Genomic DNA, 16,604 nt, shown 5'->3' on the forward strand with positions numbered 1-16,604 from the left:
ACAAAAACCTATCAAATATAGTTGTACTTACCACATGGCAAGTCGTTGCTCAATCTCCTTGAGAAAACTGGTATGAAATTTGTGCAAAGGTTCAAAATTTGGGAATATGAGACTTTTCAATGTTTCCGGCATGGCGTCCTCTTTGCTCGCTGCGCTCTGAAACCACTGGGAACAAGAAGAGGGCACGCTTAGAGGTATAAAGATTAATGACAAATGTCTGCGATGTTTCAGAAGGAACACTGCGGCCACATGTGACTGACTGGAGGACCAAGAGCTTTACTGGTAGGTTCTTAACGTTTCAGGAACACAAGGGCGTCCAAGCCCTACGGCCTGCCCTGTCTTTTGTTTAAATGGTGGGAAAAGCACCCATTTCTACATGATTGCTTCCTGAGATTTGTTATCCAATGACTATTTAAGCCAGGACAAATCTCTTACATGGGCAGCTACTAGAACCAAAACCTCCATTCTGGCCAACGCACTGGATAACCACTAATATATGACAACTGAATACCCCCTGCTTCACTCCTTTAATAACCTCGATCTTCTGTTAAAATGCTGAACATGAAGGTGGCCAAACCAGGGGGATAAAGCAGCCACCTTTGCACAAAGTCGCTCCTGTGGTTGAGCTGGGTTGGGATCGGGTTCCACCACGCTTTCTGAGCACCCCCTGCCAAGGGCCAAACACAAAACACATCCCAGAAGGAACAGAAACTCAATGATTCCAATTTCCCTCCCAACTGCCTAATTCTTTCCCAGAGTCCCGGGGTCAGGAGGACATCTGCAATGCTCTGAATTTGTTTCCAAGACTGAGCAGGACTGATTAGAATAATCAAAGGCATTCTTCTGGCAGACTGCGCTGACATGACTCAATTTATTATTAAAGATAAAATGAGGCCCCTGTTCACCTCTGGAGTCCTCCCTTGAACAAAAATAAGTAGTTACATCTGACAATGGGCAAATATTCTAGACAGGTGCATGCAGACAGTAAAATGTTTAATTTTAATTTTCTCTATCTTGGGAACTTCCTTCCTTTGCAATTAAAATCACAGTTACAAAATTTTTTGTATAGTATATTCCAAGTTAAATACATTATTAGCATTTAATTTCTTTACTCCAGGACCAAAAGACTTTCAATTGAAGTTAGAGAAACCCAACATTTAATTGGCTCCAGCTTCTCTTGTAATGCTGAGTATTAGTTGAGATAAATTATGTAATTTAATGCTGTAGGGGAAACGGCGCACATACCGAAGTGATGACTTCAAGATCTTTCAGATATGTTCGCTCGGTGGTGGATACTTCTTTAGCAATGAAGTATGCTTTGTCAGTTGGGAATCTCTGTAAAATCCATCACAAAAACCAAGACTCAGTAACCATTTTAGTATAAGTCTCTAAGAATGCCCTGATTAAAGTGATGTATTACTAACTGGAGATCTTTTTTTTTTTTTAGCTAGCATCAGGCTAAATAAACTCTTATTTATTCTTTTGGCGTTAGAGAAACTAGAATAAAAGAATGGATTTCCAGGATGAGAATACAGTCTAGGAAGGTTTCCTCCCAAATAAATATCACCATCAGCAAGGGGACTCGGATTAGGAAAATGCTAGAGGGATGCAGTCTGCAAGGAAACACAGGAAAGATACTCCATTGCGTTCTTTGTCCTAGTGCCTTGGACTGGCAGGGTTGGTGTTTGTGAAATATAAGTAACTTTGCAGGAACACAGGTGGCTGGATCTAAAGGGACACGGGCAAGATCAGCTGATGACAGCATGGTGCCTCAGTTCCCTGAAGCCTGTCAATTAGGTAGGCAACCGGCACCACAGTAGAGCGGGGTGGCCATTGGGTTTGCTTTCTCTTTCAATAGTAAGTCCACGGAAGTCGCTGTTGCCTGCCTTCTTGCTCACTTCCCTAAGAGCCCACCTGATTCCACCGCTGGGTTCCTACACAACAGAACCGAAAGGCCTGAACATCTGTGTTCACAGCTGCATTATTCACGGTGGCCAAAAGCCAGGAACGGCGTAGCCGTCCACTGACAGATGCATGGGTAACAAAACGTGGTCTATACACGCAAAGGAGTGTCACTCAGCCTTAAAAAGGAAGTCAGCTCTGACCCAAGCTAGACCATGGATGAAGCTTGAGGATGCTACGCTAAGTAGAACAAGCCAGTCCCAAGTAGACAAACACCACATGATTCCACTTGCTCTAGGTACTGAGAGTAGGCAAATTCATAAGCCGGGTGACAGGGAGGGATGGGGAATTAGTGTTTAATGGGTGCAGAATTTCTGTTTGGAGACAGGTGGTAGGGATGGTGGCACAACAGTGTGTATGTGCTTCATGCCACTGAACATAAAGTACATATGTACTTATGTATATATGTACATACCGTGTTTCCTCAAAAATAAGACAGGATCTTATATTTATTTCTCCTCAAGAAGATACCCTAGGGCTTATTTTCAGGGGATGTTATTTTTTTTTAAGTACAATACAACAATCTACATTTATTCAAATATAGTTAAGTCGTCTTCTCCTGGAACATCATCATAACTCTCCAAACCCCGAATTTCATCCTGAATTTCTTAAGACTCTATTTCCTTTAGAACCATTGGCCCCAATCTCTCATGTCGAGCAATAGAGCTCTCATGGGCAGATGAGAAGGGCTGCTCATCTTCTTTACCGCTCTGCGACGAAACGCATGGGTTGTGCAGACGCGCTGCGTAGCCACGCCCATCACTAGGTCTTATTTTCGGGGTGGGGCTTCTATTGCGCAAATGCTTAGAAACCCTGCTAGGGCTTATTTTATGGGTAGGTCTTATTTTCGGGGAAACACAGTATGTACACTTGAAAATAGCTAAAAGGCACATTTTATGTTGTATCTTACTACAATTTAACCCCCCCCCACATGCACACACATACACCCAGACAACGCCCCCCACCTGCACCCCGAGCACCTTTCTCCGGCCGTCCTCCTCGTCGTCCGTCCTCGGGCAGGCCTGGTCGTTGAGCAGCGGGCTGATCAAGGGAGAGGCCTGCTTGGTGTCGGGGCTCAGGTTGGGAGACAAGGTCACGTTGGCGGGGCCAGCTCCTCCCTGCGAGTTGACGGACAGCTCTGAAAGGTGAGGGCTACCAGTCAGGGAGCCTGTTTGGGGATGAGAAGTTTTAAAGAAAAGAAAAAAAAATCATTTTTTCTGGGATCTGATTTCTATTCACTACTTTCACCTCTCCAAACCTTTAGAACCTTGACTACCCTCTGGCAAATTTAGTACAATTCATTATTTTCTAGTTTCTTTCCTAAGTTGCAGTTGCCTTAACATTAAAGACACCAAAGTATGAATAATTCAACGGAGCCTGGGTTACATAACTAAGGATAAGATGGAGAACTCTGCTTAGATAATTAGAATAGCTTAAAAGCATAGTGTATCCCAAAATAGTATTTTCATCTCCCAACTACTGCCTTTGCTTCTAAGAATTACTCAGGAAAGACACAGTATCTATATCACAACGAGACAGGGAGGAATGACTAGAAAATAGGACTATACTAACAGGCATCTAAGCGACTGGCATACCTAGGACACACTACGTCTCATAACAGTGGGTCACAGCTAACAGAAAGGTCAAGCAACTACCTCTCATTCTACAAAGGACAGAAGTAAGCTTGTTATACCTGGTGATGTCCTTCCATGTCTCTCACTGTTTGGGACAGAAACACTAGCGTCACATGACAGGCAAAGGTGATCACTCAAAAATGCAAAGGCAGAGGTCGTTACATTATCCCAATTCCCCTTTATGAGTCAAAAAATGACAGGTAACTTAATTAGTCCTTGAAAATGGACGCTATGGTAAACAGCATGAACATGCATATATTACCTATCACGAGTCAGCCAAGGGGGATGATGGGTCCAAGATACTTTAATAATTTTGCAAATGTCTAGACCTGCATGGGATGTTGCCAATCATAGGAATAACTTCTAATCGAAGTGCTTTCATCGAACACTTATGTTTATGATCCTAATGCAGATTTGCTAGAGCTAGTCTCAGGCAAGCACAGTTAGGGTAACCTGTAGCCCCATCTGTTACCACCGTAAGGAAAGACATGTCAATGCTTCCCTATTTTCCAGTGTAGTTTCGGCGTCACTGCTACTCTGCACCCTGGTAATGAGCCCCAAGGGCAAGGTGAAGGGCAGTTTCCCGGGAGCACCCCATTTTCTTGACATCTATTCTCCCCCTCTGGAGTATTCACATGCATTTTGCAAAGACAAGATCCAACAGCTTAGAGTGGAGCTGAGGAAGCAGGGGCAGTGACTTTGATGCCTCCTGTGTGGACGCACTGGGGAGAAACCGCCACCAGCCCCCACCCTGGTCCCTGGTTGACCAGTTAAGCTGTGTCACCAACACAGGGTGGGGAAAAGCCACCACACCCGGAGCTCAACAAGAAGCAGATGTACTGCACACCAACTGCTGGTCAGTAGAATGACGGTTGAATAACAAGATTAGAAAATGTGAGGAAAAAGGCAGGTAAAGTTTGCATTTTAAAAATCCTTCTGCTTTTAAATCCTTGCATTTTTTTCTTACACCTCACTAAAATGAAGTCCTGTGTCAGACAAAGACCCCATCACCCCACACACCACCAGACCCAGAAAACCCCGGAGAAAAAGGCCAGAAATTGCTTCACAAATGTCAATTTTATTGACACTAGTGCACAACTGAATACAATAATTGCAAAAGAGTTGGAACTTGTCATATAGAAATAGAATGACAACAAATCAGAACTGCAATCGTTTCAAGGTGCTACACTATTCTCTTTAAAAAAAAATCACAAAAAGTCAAAGTTTATCACTACATATAGGAATTAGGAAAGAGAAAATCTGGCAGTCTGTCTGGAGATCAAAACATTTCATGCATTTGTGAGTTGCCGTTTGAGAGTCACTTCTTGCTTGTCCACCGTGATCCGGCAAAACCCGGGGCTTACCTTCAGCTCTCACGCTGTGCGCGAGATCGGGTGAGGCAGTGATAAATGAGGGCATGCTGGGCCGTGACCTTGCAGGGGGCGTGGAACAGAAAAAGCGTCACCTCGTCATTGAAAGAGTCGGAGAACAGAAAGGAGTTAGAAGGCGACCGTGAGGGGGGCCCCGGTGCGAGGAAGCAGTAACAATCAGGACCTGGTGGCGACCCTCAACAGATAGGAGACAAACTGCCACCCAGCAAGGGAGAAACGAGGGTGCACAAGCTCAAACGCAGCCGCTTCCACTCTCGCAAGGTCAAAAGCTATTGCCCTTACTGCACCCTCTGGGAGCACTCATATTCAGGAGACTGAGAAGGCTGAAAGGATGAGGTCACAGACTAGGGTTCCTGGAGAGGTGCCGCCTGCCAAGAAGGCATGACCGTTCAGAGGAGAGAGTCATATAGATTTGGAAGACTCCCTGTCGGGCCATATGGGAGACGGGAGGTACAACACACAAGGCTGAATGGGAACTTCACAGTCCCCCATGCGCCCAGGGAAAGCTGGGGACAGGGAGCATCAGCCCATGGGATGTTGGGGGACAGCCTCCCACATGTCACTCCCGCAGCTTCAAGACGAATCCGCCACCTACTTTACAGCTGCAATATGCGGGCTGGGGGATACCAAGTCAGGTGGTTACTTTCCCTTTCCCAAGAGGCTACTTCTAGCTGGCACTGTGTACATTCCCTGCCAAAGGGCGATGAGTGTAGTTAAACAGTAAGACCAATAAATCAATAAATATCAAGCAGTCTGGTCTAGAACTCTACCTGCAATTCTAAGGAAGGGAAAGGTCTGAAACTCTGAAGTTCAATTTTGCTGACTTGAGCTGCATCCCTGGAGAAGCAGCCCTCTTCTCTCTTTGCAAGTGAAACTACTCAAGGCTTGGAAAACGTATGGGTGACATGGTCCAAACCAAAATACGTAGAGCTCATTTACTATCCAGCAATTAAGGAAATAGGTCGACAAGGGCAATTAGAATTTGGCAGCTTGATGAGTAATTAAAATTCTCTTTTGACTCTGAGCCAGAGTATGTGGCAACAGTCTGTACAAACTGGTGTCCACACCAGCAGGTATGAAAAGCCATGCCTATGGAGAGCCAATGTCCAAGGTCACAGAGTGACTGGAACTACACAGAAGCGATTTTCACTGAAGTAGTCCATTTTACAAAGAAGTAAACAAAACATGGTTTTGTCATTAGATAAAATGAGCCCAATTTGATTTATACAGCTTTATAAGGCTGTTCACATCTTGCTGTCTGTCACCTGCTTTGAAGGCACAGCCCCAGGCAATGGGGAGAGGAAATTGTGACTGACATTCATTGCTACTCAATAACATTATTAATGCCTTGGTTTATTTCTATCACTTTTTCCTCTACGACAAATTAACACAAAGTAATTTCTTTCATCTCCAGGTAGATAATTTTGGGGGACCCTATGGGGAAGCACCTGAAATTAAGGCAATAGATAGAAAATAGTTTAAAGAGATTAGAAAAAAGACTGGTTATACCCTGAAAGTCTGGAAGCTTCTAATGTTTTAAAAATTATTATTCCCTGTTTCCAAAAACTGCCCTGCATTTTTTTAGGCATTCATTTACATTTCAGTTTAATAGCTCTCAAATCCTTCACCTCTTCCCAACGATTTCATGACACCCCCACCCCTGCCCCATTAATCTATATGAAGAGGTTTGAGTTTACACCGTCCCCATGGACTGGAAATGCCCCTATTAATACTGCTCCCAAGGGAGGTATTTCTAGTAATTGCTTTTTAAAGTCCTTTTAAATGTACACATTCTCATGGCACAAACAATTATGGAACTTCAAATTATCACTGCTATATTTATGGATTTCAATTTATCACCCTGCCGAGAAACTGGCTGAGCTGTTCTATCTTTTTAATTTAAAATACATTCATCATTCTTCCCTCCTGCCTGCTCCAGGCATCACCCGGACTGCAGCACTGCTCCATCCGCTCTGCAGCAGAGGGACTGAAACACGCTGGGAGGAGCCTTATCATCAGCGGGACAGTCTGTGTCTTTCTTCCTTCTCCGGGATTGGACACAAGCTGCATCTTACTCGCCTGCCTATAAAAGCTTAAACACAAACTCACTCAATTCTGGAAAAAGAAAAACGTTTCCATGCTATCTTTCAAGTGATAAAAATGGCACTTCCAATACTTCATTGGACCTGTATTGTTTTTTAAACTGGTCAATAAGTCGTTCTTTTTTTTTTAACTACACAAGGTGTTATGAGAATATTGATGAAAATGAGAATTTGCTTTCTCAATTTCTTTCAAAATTTTAAAAGGTGCAATTATAAAAAAGTATCTGTGCATTTTCTTCAACATTGTCCCCAATAAAATTATTTATTTTGCAAGCTTCCAGATGTCACTTATCTATCCTGATTTAGCTCCTGTTATTTGGTTCTAAAATATAGGAGATTTTTATCTCTATGTACCTAGAACCTGGTCCAGAGGCACATGCAAGAAATACATCAGAGATGTAGGTATTCATCTATTTTTTTTTAAAGGCTCTATTTAAATCCATAATCTCTAAAAGAATACAATGAAATCTCTGAAGAGATCATCTGCATTTGAAAGCCTGTTGTCAAAAACACGAGCAGTATTATGCTGAATAAGAGGCAGTCTTCTGAGCAGGCAGGGCTCCCTACAGTCTGGTATCTAAGCTGGGACCCCAGCCCAGTGGACACAGCGTAGAAAGCTGGCAGTATTTTATTGAAATGACAAAGTTCCGCATGAAAAAGCAGGTTATAGGATTACCAATGTTAGCGGTGTTGTCCTCTTCTTGATACCCTTAGGGTGGCTGAGGGTAATGTGTATATGCTTCTTACACCCAGTTCCTTTAAGAAAAGTTTTACAAGCAGCTAAGCATCGACTTCCCAGTTCATTATCAAGCAATTCAGAAAAGCAACAGCGATGCCACTTGCAGAAAAATAAAGAGAGAGAAATGCACTAATGGGAGAATGGTAGTGAACGCACCAGCGTGGTTTTAGTCATAGGGAAGAGACAAAGGAGAATGTGCTTCTGTTTGAACATGGTGGTGACGGTGGCGGGGGGTGGCAGCAGTGTTTGGGTTGGGGGACGTGGTGCTTCGTACCAATGAAAAATACCATCTTGTACTCGGGACAAAGCTTCCGCCATCAGTGGGAAAGAACAGTTACAATTGACAGTTTTTACAGCAAGATACCTGTTAGGACAAGTAAAAGCCTCTTATTTTGGATTAACAGGAGATATTAATACCGAGCATACACTGTGACATGAGCTTGGCCTTCCATGCTTAAAAGAATCACCAAGCTCATTGTTATTGGAGAAGCCAGCAACCTTCCCAGTGGTATAAATCCATGCTTTATTGAGGTACTGCACGCTCCCGCGGTGGAGAGGAGATGAAATCAGACAGCATCTGTGAGAGCCTGCATTGAGGGTGCCCATCAAAACGAAAACCCGCTCATCAGCCACGAGAAGCCAACTGAGGCCTCCTCTGCGTTCCCACCTACTGCTGCCCCTCCCAGCGACACACACACACACAGCTGCATGCTCTTTTGGATGTGATCCACGTAAAGGTCGTGATCTCTATTTAAATAGATGTCCCCATTCAAAATACGGCAGCAAATCCCCGGGCTGGCTGTCTGGGCTCCCCTGTGCAAGCCACCATCACAGATGCGCTCTGTTTCAGTGAGACCTCTCCCCCAGCTACAGTGATCCTGGTCACTTTTAAGGGTCAACCCCGCCCCCCGCCCCCATGCACTGCTCAAAGTATGCAATCAGAGAAGCGAAGTCATCGATTCACTTTCTCTTTTCCCACGTTAGGGAGACAGGGCACCACTCAGGGGACCACCGCCTGGGATGCTCTCGAGCCAGAGCGTTTAGTTAACAGGATCACTGTACTCTAGAGGAGACAGGTACTCCAAGTACAAATTGGTATTCAGCAGTGTTAAAAAAAAAAAAAAAAAAAAAGACATCAGACAGCGCTCCAACAATGCAGGGAACAGAAGATACACCATGCTTTGAGGATAAAGACAGAACGTTGAAAACAAAGCTTTTTCTTCTAGATAGGTACATGCTGACAAAACATTGCATACAATGGAACAACAGAAAAATGTTTTCTCAGATTCATTAAACAAATGACAAAAATGAGAATGAAGTCCCCAGCCTTTTCTATTTTACAATTAATCTGGTGTATTAGAAATTGTTTAATAAAACATTGTCTATAGTATTAAATATACACACAGAAGAGAACAGAAGGGAATTGGATTAATAATATAGGCCAAGCTTGTGAGATTTGGTTAGTGAGGGTTTCATGACAACTTTCCAAGGCAGAAAAGGGGGAAAGAGTGAGGGATGGAATCCATCAGCCATTCCAGGTGCTTGGCAGAGAGCAGCCAGTGTGCGTGGAACTAAGCGAGACCTGCCGCTGGTCTTTCTATGAATCCCTGCAGGCAGAGTGATAAAGGCTGTACTTCTGACAAAGGAACTTTGAGGCCCAGGAAAAAGGAGTTGTTAGCTTGGTTTCATGAGCCAGGAAAGGTCATCTGTGGGTAATAACAGACTGGTCACCACACACCACTGCAGGCTCCTAAGTGGCCCTTCTACTGTTTCCCACTTTAGATCCAGCTGACAACCCCGACTCCTAATAAAGCAGACTGACCACTTCCACATGCCCAGGACCAGCTGCACCTCCTACGCCAAAGCAGAGCTCCTCACTGTTTGGTGTTTTCCCCAACACCTCCCCCCAGCCCCCACCCACACCCAGGGTCCCCGATCCCTCCTTAGTGCCCCTGGTTTGTTTGCTTTTGCATTTTGTAGTTTTTCCTAAGCACTCCTCAATATCCTGAAATCGCCGCGCCTGGCCGTGGCGGCAAGCGACAGTCCCCTGCAGCACCACCCTCACAGAGCGAAGCGTTTGGACGGCCCGCAATGGCTCCCGCAGATCAGATATCCCGTGTCAGCCGCTGAGTTTTAATCCTCCCTGCTTTCAAGCAGAAAGCCACCCCCAAAACACATCAGAGTAACTTGATCTAGAGCTCACAGGAAGAAGCAAATGAGCTGCCTCTCCTGCAAGTCATAACCAAATGTCAGAGGCCAAGAGGAGGCCGAAGGCTCCATTTCCAGGCGACACTGTGATGCCTGCCTCACGAGGCAGACAAGCCACGCTGAAATCCCCCTCAGCAAATCAGAGTCTGTTCAGTGGTTGAAGCTTTCAGGAAAAGAAGATTTTCTAATTCTTTCCTAGCTTCCACCAGGGATGTTTAATTACTTTTTTACTATTAATAGGAAAAAAAAGTTCCTTGAGCTAGAAGTTCTGTCTGTGGGGTGTTTTTTTTTTTTTTTTTTTTGGAGTGATGTGCTGTTTATTTTATGCAGCAAGATCTTTCTTCAAAACAAGAATCCACCACCCTCCCAACACACATGGGCCATACGAGTCACCATTTACAACCTTTCTCACAGGGGGACCCGCTCAGACATCTCTCCAGGTCACTCACGGAAACAAGCAGCCCTTTTTAAGTATGTACCCAAACGGGTGGCAGCCAGGCCACTTTTGATCTTTGAAGTCTACAACTCCAGGCCAAATTATCATGAAGATTTTTTTTTTCCTTTTTGTTATACTTTTTTAATGAAAAGAAAACTGCTATATTAAGCAGCATGCTAATTTGGGTCTAAAAGTCATGGCTTCATTTTAAACCCCAGCAACTGGTGCTAGAGGTATGCACATATGTTCACTAGAGACCCCGCTTCCCTGTATTAAGTTTCACTCAATTAAGCAGAAACAGATGGAATTAAACTAACAAAGAAAAAAAAAACCCAGCACCAGTAAATTCTTTAATGTCACCCGAGTAAATTCCTTTAATCACTTACTGCTCGTAGAGGTTCATTCAACAGTACCTTCCCTGCCATATGTTCTTAAGGGTTTGGCTACCAGGGCTCCATATGCAACTCTGCTGAGAGCCGCCCACAATGGATTATTTCGAAATGTTCACCTCCTTAAGGTTCAAAGACACTTGCTCTGTTAAAGAGATTGCCTAGGAAGACTCTTTTGCAGGTCGATTTGTGAAATTTAGCAGCAGTAGAATAGACTCATGCCATGAAATTTGATGAAGGCCAGCCTTACAGGGACTAACCTCACAACTGCCAGAGGAGAGATGTTTATACCACACAACAGCAAAGAGCCTTTCCGGGAAACGTAACTGTATGAGTTCTTAAGATTCTGGCTAATTAGAATAAGGTCCCAGACAAAGAGAAGAGATTGAGATAGAAGCAAATAAATTCAAAATAATCCTGATGGTTAAGAAAGCCCCAGATTTCTTAATTTAAGGCAGCGTCTACCTGTAACCCACTCACTCACTAATGGCTACAGTTCCGCCAAACCCATTCTGTACTGAAATATGGGATAATGTTTTAAGTAGAAAAAGTTGATTAAAAGCATATGAACACTGATTATTAATATAAAAAAGGGGATCTGTATGCACATTGACAACAGTTTAACAGTATTTAAAATGGCAGTTGAAAAATTCAAATTTTGTCTTCCTTTAGAACTTGCTTGACAACACCATCAGAATGATTCTTGGGCTAATCCAAAAGTTGAGTTTCTGACATACATGCAGGACAGACTGGATTTTGTACACTCAGTGGAAATTTCGAGAGGCTCATGCTACAGTTTAGTTTTGTAGGACTGGCCTTTTGAGTACTGCATGGCTTGAATCTTCAAAGAAGTTCTTGAGAATAAAATGAGGGTAATTCACATTTTAAGTGCAGGCCACGCAGCACAATTTGGCGAGATAAATCTGTGAGAAATTTCCAAATATGAATCACACATGCAGGAAAGAACCTGGCCCACAGACTTCCTCTAATTAAATGCCTGTCTAATAAAATCTCGTCAATGGCATACAGATGACTATTAAAGGAGCTGAAGCAATTCACTTCAAGTTCTGGAACTCATTAAATGCATTTCTTCATGCTAAAAGAATTTCTTGCATCTTTATTTTGCCCTTAACAAGCAGCAGCAAAAAGCCACCACAAAGGGGTCTACAATTTACATACTTTAAAATAATATCCAACAAAAGATATTAATGCAAGGAGGCCCTGGAGTAGCTGAGAGTGGCTTTGAGATTTGAGTTTACATAGGGTTTGTCCTGCAGACGTGGCCTTAAGATATTGGCTGGTATTTGAAAGCTAGAGGCCTGGCTTCCTTGCTGAGTCGAAAGACCACTAGCTATGGTCTTGGAAAACGCTTTGGCAATCTGATGAATTCACAAGTCTCTAATCTCTGCTCCCTAGCCTTCACACCCACCCCATGTCTGACCTTTGGCTCTTAGTTCAACTTTATGCACATGTATGCTCCTCTTAAGCCACGCAGTGAGACTGCAGGCCTGGAAAGACTTGGGGATGGGAGTCTCCCAGAAGTTAGAGGGCAGGGAGGGTGCGATGGCAGAATTGGTTGGTTCTCCCTGAGCTCTGCGCCGTGACAGTGGGTAGACCACATCATCTCGGCAAACCTGCTCCGCCAGGCTCCAGGAATGCATAACTGTGCTTTTCCACCAATGTTATGGAATCTTTTTTAGTGTAGGACAAGCCCCGCTAGAGGTGAGTAGTCAATATTCTCAGCACATCAGCACATGTGGTCTTTGAACTAACTATACCTCTTCTCTTTTAAGCACCAATAATCGCCCCAGGATTGTTGCCTTCATAAATACTGGCCAAGAAGCAGAGCTGGTACAGAACCAATGAGAGGAAAACTCTACAAGCAACCCCTAAAAGCAGAAAATCTTGCCAATACAGAGCTGAGTACACCACCATTGATCAACTGCTTTTAAAACACTTTAGATAAAATCACTTCTGTAGGAAAAAGCTAAACGAAATAACTACTGGAGCATGATTTGCTTTGGAGGTTTATATCTGATGACTCGTATTACATGCTGGGTAAGTTAATATCTATTGCTCATTCATATGTCATTACCAGACTGCTATATAATTAGAGGTAAAAAGAAAATTCATTTTAACAAACCACCTTCACAAATAAAGCACAGGATTCCAAACTTGACTCTGCTTAACTCACATTTGACTAAACTTCCATACAGCAAATGGACACCTTTTGCTAAGTCCAAACAGAATATGTAAAAATGTGTTATAACTGCAGAAGCCCACAGTATAAAAGTAGTGGTTCTCTGCCCACTGATTATGGCCTGTAATTGTCTAGGTAAGGTCTATACAATCTCTAATGGCCACATCTGATTTTAATTATTAATCTATACAAGACTCTCCAAAATTAAAATATTGAATCAAAAAGATCCTATTGCACCAAGATATCACATAGACTAAAAAGGTGAAGTCTAGAGACCAAGGATATAATTTCATCTCTGTCATGCAGTATCTGTATTACCATGAAAAGTCACTTAACTTCATCTGAACAAGTTTTCTCATCCATAAGATGAAGGTCTCCCTGGATAATCTCTAAGGTCCCTTCCAGTTTTAAACTTCTGTGATTCTGTTAAATATATAAATCTAAATCAAGATGTAAACAGACTACTTCAATGAACAACTCTCAAACTATCCAATATTCAGTTTGATTCAATCATGCGCTGACTCAAATGATTAGGAAAATAAAACAAGTTTGTATAAAAATGGATTAAGTGTTCAGAATCTTTAAAATCAACTTCTTGACATTCATGTGGACAGATAATCATTTGTGAACCACAAGATGAGTCAATACTTCTATATTTTATATACTGCTGCCAAATTCTACTCAGTGTCCTAAACATGGTTAGTTGCTCCCTTGTGGAATGTCACATGATGAGTGCAGTAAGGCCACTGGCATGGCAACACATCAGGGGTGTGTCATCATTACAACTCTTTTCAATAACTTTATAGTTACTTAGGATCTAAAAATTTTATTCTATAATTTATCTTTAAAAAAAAGGTACCTAAATCTATAAAGTACAAACGACAAGCATTAAGAAAAAGCATTCATTTGTGATGCTTTTCTTATTCTGCAAACAAGCCAAAAATTTAGCAAACACTTTCACCATATTCCACTAGATTCCAGAAGGCAGTGAGGTCTGGTTGGGAAGTGACCCCGGGCTGCCCAGTAGAACAGTCTGGGGAGCCCAGCCGGCACTCACAACCAATTAGATCAAAATCCCTAAGGTCAGGGCCCAAGCAGCACTAATTTTTCAAATGTCTCTAGTAATTCCATGGTGCAGCTAAGGCAGAGAAACAATGCAAGTTAAAACCAAGCTCTTTGATCTAAAATGCAGGAATGCTGAAAGGCACTGACATCAGTGGGCAAGATGTAAAAAGAAGTCAAACCTCCCACTACTTACAACTTTGTTTTTTCTGCTCAGAGAAACATCCAAGTGTCACTGTTCCCAAGAGTGTGCACGGTAAGAATGTGCGTGGAAACCAACCAAGAGCAATGACACCAGAGAACGGTCCTTCCTTACTGTGTGTGAATTCAAAAGCAGACATTTACTTTGCTGATCCACCGGTGACAATAGTGCCTATTGTGAGCTAGCACTTTTCCCTGCATCCCCACTCAACAGCTCTTATGTATTTCACCAGGAGATTCAGAGAGGCAGAACTATGACTTCTTAAAACATAACTAACAATGTGATCCACCAATGCAAACCCAAGCCAAATCAGCAATCCCAAGGAAATTATAATTCATGAAGATTTGACGACCTTTCTAACATTTCATAAAAGGTCTGGCAGGTAGCAATAACCCCAAATTCTTCCCGTTAAAATATTCATTATTCTTGACTAAGATTTCACCAACACAATCTCAACTAGCCATCAACTTACATTTGGCCTTGAATTTTATCAGTTTCTCTTTATGAGGCACAGAGAAGCAATCCTCCTTTTAAAGAAGGGGGAAAGGAAAATCAACCCCTTTCCTGTGAGCTCAATGATATTTCAGTTCAAACACTCAACCAATAGGAGGGTGATCTGCATGTATAATTGAACATACACAGAAAATTGCTACATACATATAACACACTATATACATGATCAGATTCATAATTCTTTCTTCCTAGCCTTCAACCAATCAAATTAACAAGCTCTTGGCAATTTGTCATTAGGACTTGCTGTTTGTCATGTCTACTTTTTCTACAAAGCCAGCCACTGGTGGGAAGTTTTGTTTTTCTTCCAGATACTACAAATCAGGCAAACCCTTTCCAAACAGGTGCCTGTCCAAAACTTCCTCTAATAAATGTTGACTAACAATGAATGAATCACTACAAGAGATCATCTCTCTTAAAACCCTGGACTTGTGACCCCAGGCTGCTCACAGCTGAAGGCTGGCCTACTGGCCTCCTCACTCGTCCTTCTCCTGCCCCTCACTCAAACGCAGGCCACGCAAGGACACCTGACTTCTCGGCAGCGAAGGGGAGCTCAGCGCGGCGGGGTTTCCAAACACGAGGGGCTGGCACCCGGGGCTCCCCATGTCAGAGTCTGAGTCACTGGACTCGGTCCCACTGCTGGTGGAGCCCTCGGTCATCTGCAGGGGAGCCAGGCGGTCTGCCACGCTACTGGCATATGCGCAGGGCAGGGCGGGGACCTTTGAGGGTGGGCCCCTGAGAGGGGCGCCGTTGGCTAGCATTCCACCTTCGGAAGCAGCCACTCCCTTTCCGTGGCCATCAGGCCTATCCATGGCCTCTGGGGTTGACGCCGCCACCTGGCTAAGGATGAGCGGATCTGTCTCGGACTTGTTGTACCTGCTGGGTAGATGCCGTAGGTATGGCCTTTGCAAGCCAGGGGAACAGCTTCCGTGAGGAAGACCCTGGCTTGGGAGAGTGTCTTCCCCTATGCTCCCTTCTCTAGGGTCGTGTCCGTTTTCGGAAACATAGCCCTGAGACCCGGTCCTGTCCCAACTCATATTTGGACTTGAACTTCTGCTGCTGGGAGACAGCGGGGTGGCCAGGGGGCTGTGGCCGGAGGAGCCCCTGAACATTTCGTCTATCAGAGAGCTATGTCGCGGCAGTCTGGGGCTCCCGCTCATATCAAAGGTTAGGTCTGCCGAATCATCATCAAGGAATTCTCTGGAAGGAGGCCGGGAGGACTTTGCAGAGGGAGGGGAAGCCCTACGCCTAGCCTCTGTTCGCCTCTCATCCCGGGAGAGCACGTAAACACCACTGGTCACATCACCCTCATAGTTGTCATTTGTTTGGCACCGAGACTGGGACGCTTGTTCTCTGAGGAGGTCGTATTCGCTATCTACGTCACTGCAGTCAATGAAAGGAATGGAAGTGCTGCTGCCTCTAGCAGCCCGCGATGCTGGACCTGTGCTCGGCTGCCGGGGCTGCGCTTTGCTCTGCTGGGTCCTGTCCTTGGCCGCCTCCTCCTCTTCCTCCGCCGCCGGCCCCTTGGCGGCCCCATCCGCCTGCGTGCTCCCCGCGCCGGGGCTCCTCTTCGGGGCAGGGCTGTGGCGGGGCCCCGGCTCGGAAGCGTTCAGTTCCTTCCCGTGCTGGCCGGCCTGGCCACCTGGGGATCCGGCACCTTCTCCGGACGTAAGGCTGGCGCTCTGCTGAGACTGGGGGCGGCGGGCGAGGGAGAGATGACGGGAGGGAACGGCAGACAAAAGGGGAGACTGTTACACCAGGGCTTTAGT

The 16,604-nt window shown here is 44.3% G+C and overlaps 1 protein-coding gene across 5 annotated transcripts in view; it reads right to left on the reverse strand.

Moving 5' to 3' along the window:
- Nucleotides 1–16,604, reverse strand: part of FARP1 (FERM, ARH/RhoGEF and pleckstrin domain protein 1) — a 277,566-nt gene that overhangs the window by 38,544 nt on the left and 222,418 nt on the right. For 4 of the 5 annotated variants that reach the window (XM_076009332.1, XM_012756988.3, XM_012756989.3 and 1 more), the window contains exons 13-16: nt 16,277–16,526; nt 2,943–3,130; nt 1,246–1,335; nt 32–165 (exon numbers count right to left, since the gene is read on the reverse strand). In XM_076009332.1, coding sequence (XP_075865447.1) covers nt 32–165; nt 1,246–1,335; nt 2,943–3,130; nt 16,277–16,526 — 662 coding nt within the window. The remainder of the gene's footprint in view (nt 1–31; nt 166–1,245; nt 1,336–2,942; nt 3,131–16,276; nt 16,527–16,604) is intronic. The other variant, XM_012756986.2, reaches the window with a different exon arrangement.

This window comes from Microcebus murinus, chromosome 13 (genome assembly GCF_040939455.1).
Source record: "Microcebus murinus isolate Inina chromosome 13, M.murinus_Inina_mat1.0, whole genome shotgun sequence".
NCBI lineage: Eukaryota > Metazoa > Chordata > Mammalia > Primates > Cheirogaleidae > Microcebus > Microcebus murinus.